The following is a 21007-nucleotide window of genomic DNA, read 5'->3' on the forward strand; positions in this document are numbered from 1 at the left end:
CCCCACACACACACACACACACACACACACACACACACACACAGCTGTGAGCAATAAGCTTCCCACCCCCAACTCCTCCAGCATCAACCGTCTGAATGCGTGCGTAAAAGGCAAGTTTACCGAAACCGGTTGGCTGGGCGGTGCACACACAAACACGCACGCATCCACTCGAACTCGTGGATGAACTTCAGCTGGATAATGGATTAACGCAGCAGACAGATAGCAAAAACGAACCGCATACTATTAACTCCAGATGTCAATGTATTGGAAGAAAACACCCACCCACGACGGAATGACTCACAGTTTGAAGTAGTTGAATAAGCGAGCGTCGGTGCGGACGGAGAGATTCTGCGTGGGGTATTTAACTTCCTTCTGGTACTTAAAGCTCTACCAACTGTGTTTTTATGGGGAAGAGAAGCGCTGTGCTCGACCCGCCATACGGACTGGACTGACGGTTGCTGCGCGAGGCACTGGTACCAGATATGGATAGCGCGCGGGATACCTCTGGGCGCTGCTGCGCATCTTCATAAAGTGCGACACTTTGAGACTGACAACGCCGAAGACTTCATTTGTCCTGAGTCCAGTTGCTGACAAACGGAGGACCAGGTGGACCCAACCAACACTCTCATTTAGGTTTGAGAGAAACCTCCAAAGAACTTTACACATCCTCACAGGAAGCTTAGAAGTAGAGAACATGTGTCAAGAGGTCGCGAGGAGATGCCCCGCGCTGCTGCTGGCTGTGTCGCTGCTCCTCGTGGGTTCGGGGACCGGGTTTCCGACCAGACTCAAGAACGCTGCTCACAAGGTACGGTTCACATATTGGTTCAATGTCGGCTTTTTGTCAAGTTTAGCAAGTTGCAGCAACAAGTTTCAAAAAGCTGCGAAGTCTTAAAATCACACCTGCCGCCAAAGAAAACCATTTTTTCTCAAATACTTCAGCTAAAGTTAGCTTGGTGGAGCATCTTTGCTAACTGTTGTAAAATGTCGATAGTCTAATTTTGTGGTCAGCTTTATTGCTTAATATCATATCTTCATTAATGTCCTACTTTTTATTTCAATGCTTTGGCAACTTTGAATGCCAATAAAGTCACTAAATTATACAAATATCACAAAACTAATACTAAAATCATCTAAAATTGTGATGTGACAGAATTGCCATACTCATATTGAATAATGTCATTAGTAAGTATTGGGTACGACACACTCTAGAATCAGGTGCCTTTAAGGCATTTTGAAAAATATTACGAGTTATTCATTTGTTATTTCCAACACATTCTATGTTTATTTGCTCGTCTTTTAAGTGGACCTTCTGTTTCCATCACATGATTGAATGAATGAAGTGATGTGAAAGGACAGAATCTCTCCTCTTCACTGGTACATGCTGGGCTGTGTGTGCTGCATACTGTGTCTATGGGAATGTTGATGTTACACACAGACATATTTGGATATCAAAGCCTTTTAGTGTGTGTTTGGGTCAGAGTTCAGCTTTTGCCTTTGAACTCTCCTTCTTGTGTGGCCTCCCATAGATTCCCTATTGGGACTCTCTCATCATCTGTCTGACTGATGTCAAAGCAGAACTAGGGAGGGAGGAGGAGAAGGAAACGATTAGTGAGAAGAAGAAGAAATCTCCCTGTGGCTGTTCATTTCCTTCACCAAAAGGCTGCCGTTGGTGACTCTGTGCCCTTGCCTGTGACCTGCTGGATGGAGAGGAGAGATTAGCAGAGGAAAAGAGGAGGAGGTGCCCAGTAACGAGATGCTTATGTAACCAGAATAAGGCCCTCGGCATCTCTCACACTGGTGCTCGGGTCAAGTGTCATTCATCTGATTGTTTACATTGGCTCTTTTTTGTGTTAATGTGGAATTTCCTGTTTTTGGTTTTACCCCCATCCCTCAGCGAAGAAGAAAAGGAGGGGGGGGGGGGGGGGGGGGGGGGGGGTTTGTGTTGAAGTGGCCTCTTTTCTAAATCTCTGGACCTGTTTGCCCTGACTGTTTTGTACCCCCACTTTCCACCCCGACCTCCACAACCTCACCCTGATTCCACCAGGCATGCATTTGTTGTCCCGTTTCCATTTGCTAAAGATGGCGATCAAAGAGCGTGCATAGTTTCTTGTTCTTGGGTAATGGTTTGGAAACAGCCAAGTGCAGAGGCCTTTGATATCTGCGGGCACATAAATCAGGGCTGCCACACCGCCTGCCCCCCCCACCCCACCGTATTCCGTCGCTGCTCCTCACCTCGGCTCCTGCTGCCCCCATCCCGTCTCCCTGACCTGAATGTGTGTCACCATCAGCAGTATCTATGACAGTAGCTCAAAATGGATCCAGCCTTTTCAGTTTAGTAAGAGGACACAGTGCATGCAACTAATGTTTGTCTAAGAGAGAAGCAGCCTCCAGACCAGACCGAGGTCCCCCACTGCATCCAGATAGTCTCACTCTTAAACACACTGCATGCCATCAGCCGTCGGCCTTTGATCAGAAGCGCCCCACTACAGAGAGGAGGAGAGCAGGATCAGAGAGAACGAGGGGGAGAAAGAGAGGAGGAGAGTGATATACAGGGCGAAAGAATACTGGATCCAGATGTGTAACAAGACGCGATGAGGAGGGTGTGAAAGTATGTGACTCTGGACCCTCTGTGTCTGTGGGTGTGGAGGTGGAGGAGCATGTGTGTGAATTGGTGTGTAATGTGAATCTTGTCACTGCTGGTCAGATTTGACAGTGATGCACTCATGCTGCTAATAACAGGCCAGTGACACGGTCAAATGGAGCATAATTTTATTCTTCAATAACATCTGATATGAGACACCAGATGTTGGGGTTTTTAATGCTTGCATTCTTATAAGAAGGAATACATCTTTTATACATAAGCAATGCACAAAGAGTTGGCTTTTTAAGTAAGAAAGTTATTTAAAGAAATAGACACTAACCAAATAATGACCTCTATGCAACATTAGTTTCATTATTGATTAATCTGATGATTCATTGATACATCATTTAACCTACTGCATAAAATGTCAGGCAATAATAAAAAATGTCCATTCCCGTTTCCCAGAGTCCAAGCTGACGTCTTCAAATGTCTTGTTTTGTCTGAACAACAGTCCAACACCAAAAGATGCTCCTTTTACAATGACATTAATCAGAGAAAATCAACACATTTTTACAATGAGAGGCTTCATCTCTAGATTTGTTCTCATGTTTGCTTGAAAAAATGACTTGAAGGATCGATTTTCTGTCCATCAGTTAATGGATTAATGGCTTCAGCTCTACTAACATCATATCCAGTGGCTAAAATCTCAGAGATAAAGGCTGAACATGCTACTTGTCATCACCAGTTTACAGATATCTGGGGAGGGGGCCAACTTCTCTTCATCCATCATTTATCATGCTTGACGGGCTTCTCCTCTAAACAGGCACATGCTTGAGTTTGACCGACCACATAACCTCTTTATGGGACAATCACAGGCCGTCAGTGAAAAGTACGCTCTGTTCTAGAGGCCATAAGTATAAATCATCAACCATTGGGTCATTGATTCAGACAACTCTTCTCCTCTTTAGGCCTCCAACTGCAACTGGTTTGTTCTGAGCAGACCACAAACTGGCTCATGTCAAAGCTCAAGGTCCAGTCCAATCCTGTGCTTGAGCCAATTTAGCATATTCAGGATGATATAGACAGACCAGGGTTCATTACAGGCATAGCTTTTGTGTTTTACCAGTATCGGGTATGAAATAGATATGCGTCTCATTATGAAACAGACACATGCACACTGGAGAATGAAACCAAAGACAAATCCATTTTCAGTGACTATAGTCCAGATACAGTAGACAGATCGACAATTCCCCGCCGTTATAATGTCACCATTAATCCCCATAAATCTCAGAGATCAACATGTCTTCCTGCTGGGCTCAGTAACTGGAAAACCTGGAAGGTCAAATGAAGTGGCGGCCATAGTGGCGGCAGCACAGCAGGTTCAGACACGCTCGCAGCAGCCCAGGGGTCCCACGCCTCACAGGCCCTCTCATTAAAGCTAAAAGAGGAGCTCTCTGGCACAGGCCCCTCTTTGTCCACAGCCTGGATGCCATGACTGTTGTGGGAAAAAAAGAAAAGAATGAAATGAACGAAGGCTGGTTGGTCACTTGGCTGGTTAGTTGGATGCCTCGGGGGCTCTGTGGAATTACTGACCAAGCTACAATGTGGTCGATGGTTTATTCCTGGAGACAGAGCACTAATTGTGTTTTTTCATCAATGAGTCACTATAAATATAGGTCTTTATTTGCATCATTAGCCCTGACGTAGCCACTGGCTTATGTTATTGTTTCTGGTCCAGATAAAGTCTTCATCTTGTGTCTCTACTCGTTCTTTCAGGCTCATGGCCACCCGATTCACAGCGGTGGGGTCCAATATGTGCCTGAGGCTTTGGAGCAGCAGAACCAAGTCCAGAGTCTCCTGTCTGAGCCCCACAGCCACCAGAGGAGGTGGTCCCACCCCCAGCACCGCTCCGTTGGTATTCTTCCACAGCCCGAGCCTGAGGAGGAGACCAAACCCTTCATCCTGGACCTCAAGAACTTTCCAGACCTGGCCAATGCTGACATCAACTCACAGAACCCCAACATACAGGTGAGTCTCAGACAGGCTGATATATGAAACAGGTGCAGTGCCCGTTCGGGACTTGCCCGTTTGGAACAAGGCGTATTGCATGGCCCTCAGAAGGGCTCATCGCAGGGCTGTCGAGAGCCGCTCATTGCTCATTGACTCCAGGGAAGTGAAGAAGAGTTTGGTTGTAACGTTAGTGTATCCATCTTTCAGCAGCAACGTGAAATGTGAATGAGTGAATGAGTGAATAAAGGCCCGACGGCAGAGCCCTGAAGCCCTGCTGCACAACATTTATTAAAAGGTAAAAAGATGATGGTTCTGGCTCGGACTAGAGATTTCTGTACCAAATAAAGTGACGATGGAGCAGCAAAAAAGCTAATTTGGACACAATTGAAAATGACGTAAAAACGATGTAGACGTGTATACTGTAGATTCCTCTGGGCCCACAGAGTCCAGCAGAAAATCATTATGTTTTTGAGACTTATGGTTACAGGTTACAGGGGTGTATTGCTGGGGACTCCCCCACAAAGTGTGAAGTAGTCGATTGTTATTGTTAGCCTTTTGTTGAGTTAAATTATCTATTTCCTTATTATTTCCTTAATGTGTAAGAAAACAGTCTTTCAGTCTAATCTTAGTAACCCAGCTGCATATTATTTTGCTATTATTGAATTAAAGGCTCTGTAGTCATAGGTGTGAGCCATTGAGTCCTCATCATCTTCTAAATTGACCCAAAATGTTCAAAAGTGATCAGAATGTGGTTAGAGGGACATGAGAATGTCTACATCAAGTAGAGAAACCTATGTCATGCCTGATCACTTTTCATGTAGCAAATTCTGACTCAAAAATATATTCAACTAAGACGAATGACAGCATTTCCAATCCTCATACATCTTTCCTAACTGTGAAATTGAGTTCACAACAGAACAAAAGGATTTCCCCTGTAGTCTCCCTGTTGCCTGGTCTTCACATCAGCTGAAGTGGGCCCTTGGAAGTACTGTAACATCGAGGATGAGTCATATTGACTAATGAGAGGTAGTTATCCAGAATAAATGCTCATATTCCCTCCCTGAGCGGATCGCTTGGTTGGCTGAATACTCATGCTCACGTCTGGCTGGCTGACTTAGATCAGTGGGTTCGCTTGCTAAAAAACTTCTCAGACGATTTGAGTTGTAACTCAAAAGTATTGGAGGTACTTTTCGTTTTTTATGACACATTATGGCAAAATCACAGTCAACGCGGCGATACTGGACAGTTCAATGTCTTGTTGTGTCATTGTCTTCTACTCACCGTTAATAAGTCATGTCTAAGTTTGCTTTGCTAGTTTAGACCAATAGGAGAGAGTTGTTAAGCAAATATTGATACTGTCCAAGATCAGATCAGTGACACACATACTTCAGATTGATTCTATTTCTGCGTAGGTAACCATTGAGGTGGTGGACGACCCTCAGATGGAGGTAGAGATGGACCTTGCCAAGGAAAAAGACTGGCTACCTTCTTCTTCCTCCTCACCCTCCTCCACAGTGGATTGGCTCGGAGGCAAGAAGCTTTTCTGGCCTCTTTTTTGGAGTTACACCGACAGCGATTCCAGCGAGGACAGCAACAGCCGGTCAGGCATGGAGGAAACTGGCGAGGAAGAGGAGGAGGATTACTCCCTGGATTACGGTAGTGAAGAGCCATTACCCAGCGGAGTGGGCGGAGACTGGGATACACGTTGGAACGAAGGCTGGGATCCAATGCAGAGCTACTATGGTAAGGTTTGCCAAGTGGTACACTGGCTGTCTGCTAGTACAGCCACACAGCTCTTTTAGATATGACTTCATCACAATGATTATGGCTTTTAGAAAAGGACCAAAATGTATCCTGTGAGTTTTACCAAAGAAGGGGAATGCAAAAGGGGAAAGTATGGAAATACAGTTACTGAATTTATCATATGAAAAAAGAGATGGAAATATCTGGAAGGAGAGAAAGCGAGACAGAGAAGTACAGAGTGGCTCAGGAAGGCTGCATGATAACTGTCTTCACAGTCAGAGAGAAGCAAACGATGCCAGCAGGCAGCATGAGCATTGGACCATCAGGACATTGTGGGTAATGCGTACTTTGAAGTGGACACTGGTCGTGCTGGGTAGAGGCCTGCCTTTTGAAGATGGGTCCGATGCGCTCGCTAATGGCAGCGTGAGGCCGCCACTGTTCCCTGGGACAAAACAGCACTCTGCCTGTGGACAATTAGGGGGCAGATTTGGAACACAGAATGACAGGGGCCATTCGGTCGGCCCTTTTCATCCTTCACCGGGACCCCATGCCCCCACCCCCACCCCCAGACCCTGGCGGCCCTTACTGCCTTCTGCGGCTCAGCCTTTAGAGCCAGTTCAAGAATTCCGGGGGGCTTTCAGGGCTCTGCATAACTTTTACAGCTCTTTCCCCCCTCTTAATTCTGCCTTCCTCTGGTGGGAAAACATGTTGTGTCTCAGCCTGCACAGACCACTTATTCATTGGTAAAGATAGTAAATAATTAGGGAAAGAGAAAGGTGTACATAGTGAATGAAAGGGAGAGAAGAGGAAGAAGAGAAAGGAAAAAGAACGGGCAAGGCAGTGTGTGATTCCTACTGTAGATCAGAGAGCAGTCATGGGCTCACCACAGCCGGAGGCTTCATTCTTCAGAGATATTTCACATCAATACAAATCTGTACATGATCGGTCTATTTGTTTTCAAAGGTTGTTGCACTAACCTCTACTGTTGTGTTGTCATCTCAAAATGTGCTAGCAGGTGGCGAGTTTGGGCTAGTTTTTACTCTTCATACCAATATATAGATTTGAACTGTTGTACATGTAGTCGAGCCAGCAAAAGGCAACAATGCCTATTAAGTGGTCACATCTAAAGGCTCTGAACATAAATCAAAGATGTCTGTCGTGGCTCCTTCTCTAATTAAGACTCTCCTGAGACCTCATTCCCGTATGGCCACATGGCGAGTTGGCAGCGCCCACAAAGTCAAATTGGGTGTTCGCTACACCCAAGCTGGTATTTCTGCACCCACCTCGCCTTTAATCAAGAATGACTTGTTTTCAGTGTTATTAACACCACAAGGAAACATGGTGCCGAGGCGGACAGCCACAGCACAGCTTCTCTCTCTAATTTGACTGAGGCCTTCTTAAAAAGAATATGGGTTTGCATGGGAAAGGCTGGACCAGGAGAAAATTGTCATTCATATGGAATGAGACAGTCCAGCCCTGGATAAGACCGTTGAAGTACATACTGAGGTCTCTTTAACACAAAACTCTATGGTGTTTTGTTGTATGTGTTTTCTGAAATAGTTTCTTATCAGTTTGTTAAATACAGTACATGTATTTATTGTAATCTGTGCCAGGAAGCATGATGTAGAGCTCCTCTAACTGTACATTGAATTCCATGCTTTCCTTTTGTATTCCTCTCAATATGTAAATGATATTGTGCTTAGTAGAATCTTTTTGTTTTGCTTCAGTTTGTGGCACCAACAGTGTTTGCATTTTGTTTTTCTTTCCACAGAGAAGGAGACAGATGAGTGGACTCCCTGGTCTCCGTGTTCAGTGACATGTGGAAACGGTGAGAGGAAGAGGACTAAATCCTGTGGCTACTCCTGCACTCTGACAGAAGCCTCCAAGTGTGACCTGGAGCCTTGTCCTGGTGAGAATATATTTCCCTTTCAATAGAGAAACATAATAAACCAAAGCCAGAGTATTTACATATTTATATTCTACTTTCCCAGCTGTTTTTTTAATCTACAGCTGATGTATCGCTCTTCTCTTTGAAGGTGATGTCAACACTGTGGTAGAGCCTTTCCCTTTTGAGATGGAGAATGGTACAGAGCCATTTGGTACAGGTGAGTTTTTCTAATGGGAAGTTCTCCATAGCATCTTTCATTAGCTTAAAGGGTCGCACCATATTTTAACCCATTAACTGCAAGCTGTTTATACTGTACAGTCCACAATCTACAATCAAAGCCAGTCAGATATATCCTGTTGTTGTAGTTACCTCTTTGGCTAATGGATTATGGGGGTCACTAATCGGCGGACCTCGGTCAGGACCCTGTTCCTCATGGACCTATAACCAATAGATAATTGAGAATTATTACATTTTTACAGAGCACTTCTATTTTAACAGGTGCAGCTTTTCCAGCCTTTACAGCACTCTTCAGCGGTCCAGAAAATATACCAACCAATTATATGCGTTGTAAATCACATCACGTGATGCTACTCAGCCAATCACATATGGGTATTCAGATAAGCATGTGATATACACACAGGAGAGAGATGAGACGAATAGTCGGAGAAGTACTTGAGTCAGACGTTCTCCAAAAAGAGAAAAGTGGACAGAGAGACCAGAGCCTTTGACCACGAATGGACAGGCTGTTATATGGACAGTTTAAAACCAGTATGTCTCATGTTCAGAGTGGTGATTATTAAAAGCAGTAATGTGAAGCGCCAAAGACAAAGAACATATCTTTTGAGCAAACGTACCCACTCAGATCTGAAATAAAGGCACAGAAAATATACAATCTAAGAGCCCAATATGATCAGAATCCCAACACGTTAATTCACTGACCAACAATGATGTTAACACTGTCGGGAACGAAAAGGTGTGTTTGAGTTATCAGCATATAAGAAAAACTAAATTATTGACATCAATAGAATTATTAATGTCAGTAAGATTATTAATAATAACGGGGCACCACCCTGAGAACAGGGACCAATAACCAAACGATAAACTAAGTCTCATAATTAGTGTTCACTCACAATGTCAACAGTCAACATACTGTTACACATTCAGAGTGAAAGTGAAGGTGTTGAGTACGAGCACAGGCCACATATCAGCTATCATCACAATACACATGCACAAAGTAATCACAGACAGCTGCTCCTTAAAGTATAACAGTTTATTAAGTTCCAGTAATAATGATCTAGTCAACTAAGATCTAAAACTAACAACAACTATACATCTATGAGCATCTATGAACGTGGCACGTCACGTGGGACTACAAGTGGAAGATAGACTATCACATGGAGGGGTAGTTCCACTCGTGACCACGCATCGCGAGACAATAGACATCTCGTTATCTCCATGTGTCTGAGGTAGTTAGCTCAACTATATGTGTGTGTGTGTGGGTTAGTAGAAGAAGAGAGAAAGCAAACAAAACAAAATAAATCCTCCAAAACTAGGCAGATCCTCACCACCGATAAAATACGAAAATCGTGATTCTACCACACAGAAGTTTTGCTGACGAAGTTTAATTCAGCCGGCCGTGATCCTGATTACTTTTACTCACTCGCGGTGACTGATCTATTACACCATATTTGCAGCAGTATGAAATACACAGTCATTTCTACATTAACGATCTTGGTCTTTAATCTCGGCCATTATTGAGCATACACAACAGAACTAGGGTTTTCTTTTAAAAACAGCAATGTTGTGTTTCCGTGCTTCCTTACCCCGACGCGAGTCAGAGGGAAGAGCAATGTTTCAGGTGTCCCTGGTTATGTTATAAACTCTGTGACTTCCGGTCATAGAAGTCCCGCTTCGGTATCCCAGGCCTCGTCCAATGAGAGCAGCGCTGAGTTTTGGTCAACTGAAACTCAGGATTCACAGGATTCTTGGGGGGTTTGGTGTTTTATCAACCCAGATCAGGCTTTTGGCTAAACAAGCTGGCCTAAGTCAGATCCCTTTGTTTCAGAGCACATGGTCAGCCCCAACAACAGAGAGGATAGCGCTGAGACAAGTGGTTTAATAACCACAGATAAAGTCCCTGCCTCACACATTTATCATTTTAGAAGATGAGAAGAATATAATATATAATATCGTGGCTTTTTGGGTTGATCACTTCACACCTGAATGAACTGAATTTAAAGCTGCAGGACAAAGACAATTCAGTTAAATACATTTTTCAAAAGCTTTCTGTTATGTATTACATTTTTTTATCCAGTCCTTATTTTACTTGAAATGAGAAAAGAACATGTATTTATTATTAGAGTATGTATTATTTATAAGTCATCCAGTTCAATTTGAAATCTGACAATAAATATTGTTGAGATAACATTCAATTGAACTTTCTTTATTTCATCACTTTGTCAGTTGTTGACTACATACAGATGTTAATATAACTGCTAGGCTACTTCAATATATATATGGGACTAAATGATAACGCCAGTTAGACATTGTTGTGATGATCTGGACCTTTGCATGAGGAAATTCTCTCTAAATGGATTATAGTAACACGCCCCTGATATGCTGTCACAGGGGAATGTAGCACTAGTGTGGAGCAGTGCAGCACTGTAACATAGATGTTTATAGATGCCAGACATTGGATCCAAACTTGACTACTAAGTGGCCTCTGTTAGTGCGACCATGAACAACTGTAACAAACTATTGCTGTCCTCTCTCCAATAGATGTGGACAGCTGTGAGAAGTGGCTCAACTGTAAGAGCGAGTTCCTCCAGAGGTACCTCCACCAGATGTTGTCTGAGCTGCCCAGCTGCCCCTGCTCCTTCCCCTCTGAAGTGGCGTACACTGTGGTCAGTATCTACGATGAGAACCACGGTCGACAGTTCCGCTGGCGTGACGCCAGCGCCCCCAAGGAGCGCCTGGACATCTACAAGCCGTCAGCGCGTAGCTGCATCCGCTCAGCACTTTCCGGCGACTCATCTACTCTCGCAGCGCAGCACTGTTGTTATGGTGATCGTGGCCGGCTGATCACGCGTGGGAAAGGTGCAGGAATGCCTAACCTGATCAGCACTGAGTTTTCACCTGAGCTGCACTTTAAAGTTGACGTGCTGCCTTGGATTCTCTGCAAGGGAGACTGGAGTCGCTTCCATGCTGTGCGGCCACCAAATAATGGATTGAGCTGCGCAGAAAACCCCCATGAAGACGTGTTCATGAATGAACTGGAAGAGGCCAGGGAGTACTGAGGGACCACAGCCAAAACTACCACTTCACTCAGAGAGTCAGGGGGCCCAATCCTAATTTGAGAGGAGACTGTGTTCTTTAAAAGTCATGAAATGTTACATCTGAACCATCATGCATTAACCGAGCACTGACGCAGAGGAAATGCACATTTGTGGTTAGGATGGTAAAGTGTGGCTGTCTCAAGTTAGGATTTGGCAGAGTGTCCTGATATCAGGCTCCACTGAACTGAACTGAATTACAAGAATGGAAAAAAATGCAGTGTTCTCCCATCGCTTGCCAACCTGTTTCACATCTGGCATAACAACAAGGTCTCTCTTTATATTCACACTCTCCTGGGTGCGTGTTAGCATGATGTCTACATACTGGCTTTTTGATGATGATTGACAATAGCAACATATGGTAAACATCCAGATAATGCTTCTCGTAGGCTTTACATTAGAAAACCAATAAATGTGGGCTGGTTATATTGATGAAGCAAACACACGTATGGGAAGAGTCCAACAGAAGAATATCCCAATTATGCTGCTACAATATAAAATCCTTCAGGTTTTACAAAGGTATTAACAAGACAACAGGACATCGGGAAACCCAAAAGATGCCACCTGCATTACCAGTAATCTACATTTCAGCCATTCTTTTGGGACACAAAAAATGTAGTAATGTTAGAAGAATTTAAGATCTCACAGAGAGGTAAGCTACAAGGATTAGAAACATTGTGCTGTCTGCTGAGAATTCTGAGAATATCCCATTAGCATTAATGGTCCTGGAACAGCACATTTGATTGAAAATGTTTTGTCACACAGATTGATTTCATATGTTTCCTCACATTTTAACAACCAGGAAGATATATGATCTGGGTGCCAAAGAGTTAAAAATCAGATTTGCGTAAATCCAGCTCCCAAATCTCTATGGCGCAAATGTAGGAAATATTCTGTTCTACAGTGAGTGGATTGTGCTCATAGATCTCTACAATGTTCTCAGGGGGACTAACTGACCATGATAAACTCATTTGTTACATTACAGTCACTTAGCAGACGCTTTTTTATCCAAAGCGACTTACAATTCTATCCTCTAATCCTATCACATTCACACACCGTAGGCACAGCTACGGGAGACATTCGTTCATTTATCTCGGCAGCCGAGCACTATTGGAACTAGTACAAAGTGTTTTGGGAGGAAGATTAGGAGAAGCGTATCGGATGTCTAATCCTGATTGTAATTGATGAACAGATAATGCTTTTTGTGCAGTTTCAAATATAAATTGGAACCCTTAGAACTGAATAGTTGATGCATTGTGTGTGGTAGAAAGATGCCATTGATACTTAAACTGTTGGCTTAGGGTCCTTGGGTTTATGAACATAAGTTGATTGGATAGAAAGGACAGTCCTACTTAAATAATAAACCCTGAGAGGTCATGCAGTTGGAGCTTTTACCCTAGAGGGCAGGGTAAGGAAACATGGAAGTAGTCACCTTTAGCAAATACCTCATAAGATATAGTGCAAAGGATTGAAAAAATATGTTGAGCATAATTAGAATAGTTTTTAGCATTGCAGCAGTAGCCGTGTTAACACTCTGCACCTCACACAGTGGCAGTGTTGTTAAACGTACACATTAAATACCTTCAGATTTCAGGACTGCACTTTCTATCCAGTCTTATTCTATGGGTGTTCACTCCAAACCTTTTCAGGAATTCTGCCTCCAGATGTGTAGAACATACATTTACATTTTGGAATCAAAAAATTTTGGAATTAAAAAGGAAGGCACTTTATTTAAGATATATATACACAAAAGATTTATTGAAATCACGACTCATGTTGGCCATTTGTTGATGATAGTGTTATTGTGAAGGGAAACGCGTCAGAAATACTGCATTGTTCTATGAAAGTGCACATATCAAGTGTTCTGTTGAGGAAAGCATGATCTTGTTGTGATTTCTGAATCTAGTATTACATGGTGTTGTACAGTATTTATTTGTCTGTTCTCTTTTTTAAGTTTGCTGAAGCTTTGAAATGTCTCTCTACTCAACATGGTGCACTAATCTGATGCAGAAATGAAGGCACCCATTATCAAAAGGGAAACCACTTGCCACATATCACTTCATACAGCAACATCAAGTGTCTTTTTCGTTCTACTTTGTACTGCAGTGCTTCATGAATGTGTTGTTGCAATTATGCTGAAGAAATATATAAAGACCTTGCATTCATCATCTGACTCTTTAATGTGCCGTTTCTTTTTCCACACTTTGGATACTGTGTCGTGGAGCCAAGCATAGCATAGCACTGGAGAGCAACATTCCTTAAAACTCAACTGAGTAGTTCTTTTATTGACTGACATAGCAAACCATTCCGTAACTTTCCTTTTCCTCTCCAACGAGACAGGTACAGTGCATCAAGCATTCCCTTTCGGAGCAAACATGTCACTTCCTTCTTTGCAGCAACAGGCTAAATATTAAGACATCCATTGGGAGCTACTGTACCAAGACCTGCCAGAAATGAAGTGTGACAGAGCATTCAGGCTTCTATTTCCGGTAGGCCGGCCGGCCAGAAATGTTTGAATCCTCCTTCATATCAGGATTTTAGCAAAGAATAGATTTACGTTCAAAGACTAGTTTGACATTTGGGGAAATATGCTTATTTGCTCTCTTGCCGAGAGCTAGATGTAATTACAGGCATTTGAGTGATTGATACCACTCTCATGACTGTACGATAAATATGAAGCTACAGCGAGCGGACAGTTAGCTTAGCACATCCTAAGGTAACAAAATCTGCCTCCCAGCTCCTCTGGTTCCTGAATTGAACCAATGCGAGGATGATACATTGATCGCATTTTTTCAACTGGTCCAGTTGAGCACTGTACCCACCCCGTCTAACTTGGAGTAACCCTGGATCGTACTCTCTCCTTGGAGCACATCAACAATACAAAATCCAAAGTCGGTTCCCGAAACCACATTCTACGGAAACTGACCAGCTCCAAATGGGGAGCCACAGCACATACATTAAGATGTACTGCTCTGGCCCTGTGCTATTCCTCTGCGGAATATGCATGTCCAGTTTGGGAGAGGTCAACCCATGCCAAGAAACTTGACCCAGCACTGAACAACACCTGCCGCCTGATCACTGTCTGCTTGAAACCCACCAACACAAGAAACCTTCACCTCCTCGCTGATATTAAACGGGAAGTTGCCAGTCGAGTCGAGAAAATCTACTAGTGATGAACGCCATCTCCTCCATAGATGTCACCCCCCCCGGCCCAACAGCTAAAGTCAAGAAGAAGCTTTCTCAGCCATGTCCAGCCCCGAACAAAGTCTCGGGAAGAAACCAGAATCCAACTCTGGAGGGAAAAGCTTGAGAATGACCCTCCTCCAACTGTCATGGGAATACCCCCCACTGAAAACCTTCCCCCTGGCCCAGAAGCACCATGGGCTCAATGGAAAACACTAAACTGCCTCAGAACGAGAACGGGACGATCAACAGCTGCTCTGGTCAGATGGGGCTACAAGGCTGGCCCAACCACCTGTGACTGTGGAGAAGCAGACCATACTATGGAGCACTGCCTTGTCTGCCCTCCACTACGCAACCCTTGCAACTCAAAAGACCTTGCAGTGTTCAATAACAATGCAAAGGACTGTGTAAAGAAATGGGAAACTGTCATATAACCACCACGCTTCAGTGAAACAAAAAGAACTGGTCCGGTTTGCAAACACAAAGGCCAAACTCAAATGGTCCAGAAAAACAAAAGTCATGTATGGAGTGGAAACGTCATTTGATTATTACGCATGTGATGGTTGTAAAATTGTACTAATTTAGCAGCTGGCTAGTTAGCTAGCTAGCTTGCTAAATCGACCATGCTTTCATGCTACACTGGTTACAGAAAGTGAGCCGAACAGTGGGCTAGTTGGACCTAAACGGTCTGTCTGTCACAGGGTGTAATAGCTAGCTAATTATTGACTCATTTTTTAGATCCCTGAAATGACACATAAATGTCTTCCTGTGATTGTTTCGATGGTGTTCACACCAGAAATGAACCGCTCCAGAGTTCACTTGACTGCAGTCCGAGACATCCCCTTCCAGGAAATCCACAGATCGGTTTGTTGGTGCAATCTGGTGTTCACACCAACCCAAACCAACCGCATCAAGGTGGTAAATGCTCCAGGCCGTGTTGCCAGATCAGATTGCCAGTTTTTCAGCCAATCGCGAATGAAAACCAGCCCAATTAAGAAAAGCCCAGCCCAAAATCATAACCTTGCCTGAAACCCATAAAACCATTACATGTGCAATAGAAAACACATCATAAGCATACAAAGCTTCATATCTATATTAAATGACCAAAAGATCAACTTTTAGATAAACAGGCTATCGCAACCCACAAATAGTGCAAATCTCAATTGTCGTTGATGACGTCAATTTAAGTAGGTCCTCAGTTATCCCTTAAGAACAATTGAATACAACTCACGTCAATCAAATATTTTTCAAATTAAAAGAGTTGATAATATGAGTGAGTGGACACAACAAATATTACATTATATTGTTATAATATATTGTTTGGAGCCCAACAGCATTTTCCCAGCTCAATTTAATCAAGAGCAGCCCATTTGGCCAGAAAACCAAATCAAACCAAATCTGGAGACAATGGCTCCAGGTTTGGTCCAACTGGACTAAACGAGGCTGTGCGAACAGACCCTGCCCTAACGTCAACCTACCAGCTCTGCCTGTTTTTCACTGTTTCCTGTCTTTTTGCTAAGCTAGGCTTCATATTAATTAAGCATATTCCCCAAAAATGTCAAACTATTCTTTTCACATAAAACTCTTCTTTGCTATTATATTCCCCAAGATGTCAAATTCCTTTATACGTCTATTCCCTTGTAAAGTGCTTTAACAGTTAAATACAAAGTCAGACCATCAGGTCCCTGTATTCAGTGGTGAGCGTCATGTCCACTTAACTGAGCTGGTGGAAGCTGGGATGCTAAATGGTTTAATAATCTGTACACCATTTGTGGCTTTGTGTGTTAGCAGCTGCCTTGATGAGAAGTAATGCGTATCAGGACAGGATTCAATTAAGAATCATGCATGAGTTCTCTTGCTAGCATGTGTTAGCAGTGAGTGCACTTACTATGTGAACCAACAGCATTTCTAGTTTACTTTGTTTTTATCGTCTGTGTTCTCAGTCCAACATGGGTTTTCTTTTTAAATTGACTTCACGTCCAGAAGTCAAAAGTCCTAGTAACATGTTCTGTCAGTCTTCTAAACAATCAACCACAGCTTTTTTAAACCTTGCATGCTTCACAATTCTGTGGGAATTCTTCCGGTGATTCACAGGAGTGACACTTTTTTCATGAATAAGACTTTCAGTTGTGGTTGTGGCCCAAAGTTTTAGAGTGCAAGCAAGAGCACGATGGATAGCAGTGTTGGCTAGAAATTCCTGTTTATCGATGTTCCAGAAAAGACCAGCTGGATATCAAAATCATGCAGAAGGTTCCACTCAACCAGACAGAAAAAGTCCTGCTAATACATAAATGAAACCTCTTAAGCCCCTGCATGCCTTAACCAACAGCCGCCATCCCTGTCATCCATCTCCTCTGTGGTATCTAGGTTGATCTTTTTCTCCCATCATGTTCTCCGAGGCTATACTCTATCCAGAGGATTAAATAACATTGAGATTAAAAGTTCAAAGGTCAGGGTAATGCAAATCCATAGGTTTAAGCAATCCCAATACTCCATTTAGATACTTTAATTCCTGTAGGTCATGATGTCTATCATTGACCCAAGTGAAGAGCCTGGTTATGCGTTTACAATAGAACATTAGGTGAAAAGATGGACACAGTTAGCAGAGAATGTACTAATGTTATGTGCAGAAGCAAAGAGATACTTAGAAATCCATCCGTGTGTTGAGTATCTACTGTGGAATGAACACTAAGGAGCTTGGTAGGTCTACTATGGTCCTTCATTGACTCCTAAGTTGACTACAGATGAGTGCTGAGTGGATGGAAGCCAGACACATGTGGACCACATTTCTGCCGCAGAATAACAGATAAATAACCTCAGATGTGTAAACAGAGGAGAAAGCAGAGAGAGAGAGAGAGAGAAAGATGAAAGAGAAAGGAGGTTCAAAACTCTGTGGCTAAAAGATGTTATCTGAAATATTGAATGGAGCACGAGTTCCCGGGCGGCTGCTTTTAAAAACCTGCTGAATACACTTCACAGTTAGTGGAGGGTGTGTGTGTCATGTTACTGTGGTTATACAGAAGTCCAAGCCGACCATTGTATTTCAATTTAGCTTGGATTGTTTCACATACAAAATGTGAAAAAATTGGATTATCATCCAAATTTCTGAATGCATGCTTTGTAGCGCACCTACATTTTAGTGAGTGAATGTGTGATGGGATTCATTCCTTTAGTTGTGGCGCTGGTGGCCCAGGCCCCGTGCCAGCGCTTGGTTACAAATCTGTTTACTTTTGTAGGCTGGCAGGAACATGAGATTTCCTCTGGGTGTACTTCGGCTGGTTAACCGGCAAACAGCATGGCCCTTCAAGTCCCTCGCTGCTCCCACTACAGGCGGCCTTGCCCCTCCTTCACATCACTTGTGCTGAGGGTAACCCCAGCCCACGTTAACAAACATACACTCACACACTAACAAGGCTTCAGAGAAAAACAGCCCTCATGGAAACACACATATTGCATTGATTGTGGGCCGTGCATTTTATACCTGGGCCTTCAGTGCTGTCCTACTACAGTTGAACCACCTCCTAATAACCTCATTATGACGCCACAGCTACAGGTTATTAGGGGTGTAACAATACAGGTATTCATATCGAACCATTCGGTACGAGGCTTATGAACAGAACAATATGTTTGAATAATACTAGTACATTTGGAAAATGAAGAAGCTTCATTTGTGGGAAATATAATGTTTTCGGTGGACTTCGCTCAACCTGGCAACCCATCACGTAAGAGACACTCTGACCCTGGAAACAAAACATTGTACTCTGGTGAGGCGCCTGTGTACTGGGAGGCGCGCTAAACTAGCTTAGCAGGAAAACAACAGCAGCACACACGCTACAAACTCTCCCCGCAGCGTTGAGCTGTTCCCTGCTGATTCAAACAGGCTAAAGGAATCGCCACACAATCCCCATTTCTCCAGACCTTTGTACCTGCTTAGTTAAAGAAAAAAGCCCAAACAGAGAATCAAATGTCCGACCCTAACCCTGTGCATGACGGGATGCTGCGTCATCAACAGACAATGCATATAGTCAAAATCAACGTAATTAACACAATGACAAGAACAAACTCACAAGAACCAGTCACATATATTTATATGACAACAAAGCATGACAAATCAATCCAGCAACACTGCGGCGCTAAAACACGTATTTGTCAGGATCCAGGATCCCTGTCTGACCCGTTGTGTGTTTCCTCTGTTTACCCTGATCTCCTCTCCTCATGTGTCCTATCATTCCCCTGTTTGTTATTGTGTGCCATGTGCTCTGTGTTTATCCTCTGCCTCCAGACACCTCCCATGGCCACACCCTTGATTGTGCACAGCTGAGGACACTCCAGCCGATTACCTCCTGCAGGCTGACACACCAGACTCAGGTCCCACTAACGCTTCCCCTGGCACTATATAAACTCTGGTCCTGCAGTCTGGGATTGTCAGGTCGTACCGTCTTTCACCCACTTCAACCCTGTATCACCTTCTGCCTCGAGCAGCCGCCTCTGGTGTCCGTCGGTCGGAAATCCCCCGTTCCCTACTTGTGTTAACAGACTACACACCGCCGCTCTGCCCTCCGTTGTGTTACGGACTACACACCGCCACTCTGCCTGCCCTCCGGTGTCGAGCCACGGGACATCACACCGTCGAGCTGCCTGCCCTCCGGTGTCGAGCCACAGGACTCACACCGTTGATCTGCCTACTCTCTGGTGTCGAGCCACGGGACTTCACGCCGTCAAGCTGCCAGCCCTCCGGTGTTGAGCCACGGGACTCACACTGTTGATCTGCCTACTCTCTGGTGTCGGACCACGGGACATCACACCTTCCTGTCTTTATTCAGGCTAAATAAAACCAGTTTATACCAACTTCTGTCTCCTGTGGTCTTGCTATTGGGTCCTAACCGTGAACTCCCGTGACAGTATTCCACCACACACTGAAGAGCACGAGCCATTCAAATATTATTCACATCAGAGGGAACAATGTTAACCATATCATAATGACACCATAGACAAATGAACACAGTAGTAACTCTACTGCAGATGTAAAACAAAAGCACTTCACTTACCAAAGCTGCTGTTCACTTCAAGACAAAGTCCATCCTCCTTTCTTTGTTAAAGAGTTTAATGACGCAGTTGTACAAAACATCGGTGCAGTTCAGTTCCAGCCAGAGGTCCTCCTGCGAATGTATTCGTTGAGTTGTAGATCCACTCGGGTCTCAGCAAAAGTTTTCAAAAGCACCGTAACTTGTGAGTGTCCTGTCGTGCTATGGTGTCGTTTTGCTGCCTTGGTTAGCCAACTCAGGTTAGCATAGCATAGCTCCAAACAGCTCCAAACACCAAGACTAGCCCACTGACCAATCACGCCGCACGTTAATGCTGACGTACTTGTAGGCCACCTAGACAGCTCTGACACATCAAAGAATACGCCCAACATCTCAAACTAAAAATCTGATTGGTTGAAGACTATGACAATCAACAATATTGTCCCCATTTACTTTAATCTGCAAAGTCTCCCTAGAGGGGATCGGGCCTCTCTTCTTACCTAGAGACACAGAGGTGAAATCTGATTGGATAAAAGCTCTACTTATAACAAGCTGCACTGGAAGCAGAGCAACAGAGGAAGACAGTAGCTGTGCAATGAGAAAATAAGATAATGGGAAAAATAATTAGAATACATGTAGTGTATTTGTGAAAAAGTATTAAATTATAAAGTAGCTATGACTTTGTGATTCTGTCTAGGCCAGCAGAGAAGGCCTTGCTGGCCCTGATGGCCCACCACTGATGGTAACAAACGAACCCATACACATGATTTAGCTGCTCTGCCTACATAACTTATGAGAATGCCAGTGGATCTCAGGATCTTATGGATTATCTGGAGTTCAACTTATCCCATTCCTTGACCAGCCTGACACAGAGGAAGGCATTGTTCTGAGATGATCAACAAGACTAATCTCTAAATGGAGCCTCCACTCATATGAGGCAAAAATCCAAGAGTTATGGAGCACTTCGCCAAAAAACATGTTATTTTGTGCCAGGTTTTCCTCCAGCTACAGGTGGTATCGGTGGTTACTATGTGAAAAAAAATAACAAGACTAACCGACATGCTAAGGTCAGCATGCTCACGATGGAAATGTCAACATGCTGATGTGTAGCAGGTATGATGTTTACCGTGTTCATCATCTACACACTAAAGCTGATGGTGTAGTTGACTTGATGATGGCCCTATGTGGAATGAGAACAGTTAACCAAAGTCAGAAGGATTCATCCTCTGTGGAGCATGAATATCTG

The 21007-nt window shown here is 43.7% G+C and overlaps 1 protein-coding gene across 1 annotated transcript; it reads left to right on the top strand.

The window, feature by feature from the left end:
* The first annotated feature begins 140 nt into the window (after positions 1-140).
* On the top strand, positions 141-13603 carry ism2b (isthmin 2b). The gene is made up of 6 exons (XM_031872838.1): positions 141-805; positions 4358-4609; positions 6004-6334; positions 8106-8243; positions 8371-8439; positions 11001-13603. Exons 1-6 carry the CDS (start codon positions 695-697, stop codon positions 11516-11518), a joined length of 1419 nt encoding a protein of 472 aa, XP_031728698.1. The 5' UTR covers positions 141-694; the 3' UTR covers positions 11519-13603.
* The last annotated feature ends 7404 nt before the right edge of the window (positions 13604-21007 follow it).

This window comes from Anarrhichthys ocellatus, unplaced genomic scaffold (genome assembly GCF_004355925.1).
Source record: "Anarrhichthys ocellatus isolate YVR2014 unplaced genomic scaffold, GSC_Weel_1.0 scaffold66, whole genome shotgun sequence".
Classification (NCBI taxonomy): domain Eukaryota; kingdom Metazoa; phylum Chordata; class Actinopteri; order Perciformes; family Anarhichadidae; genus Anarrhichthys; species Anarrhichthys ocellatus.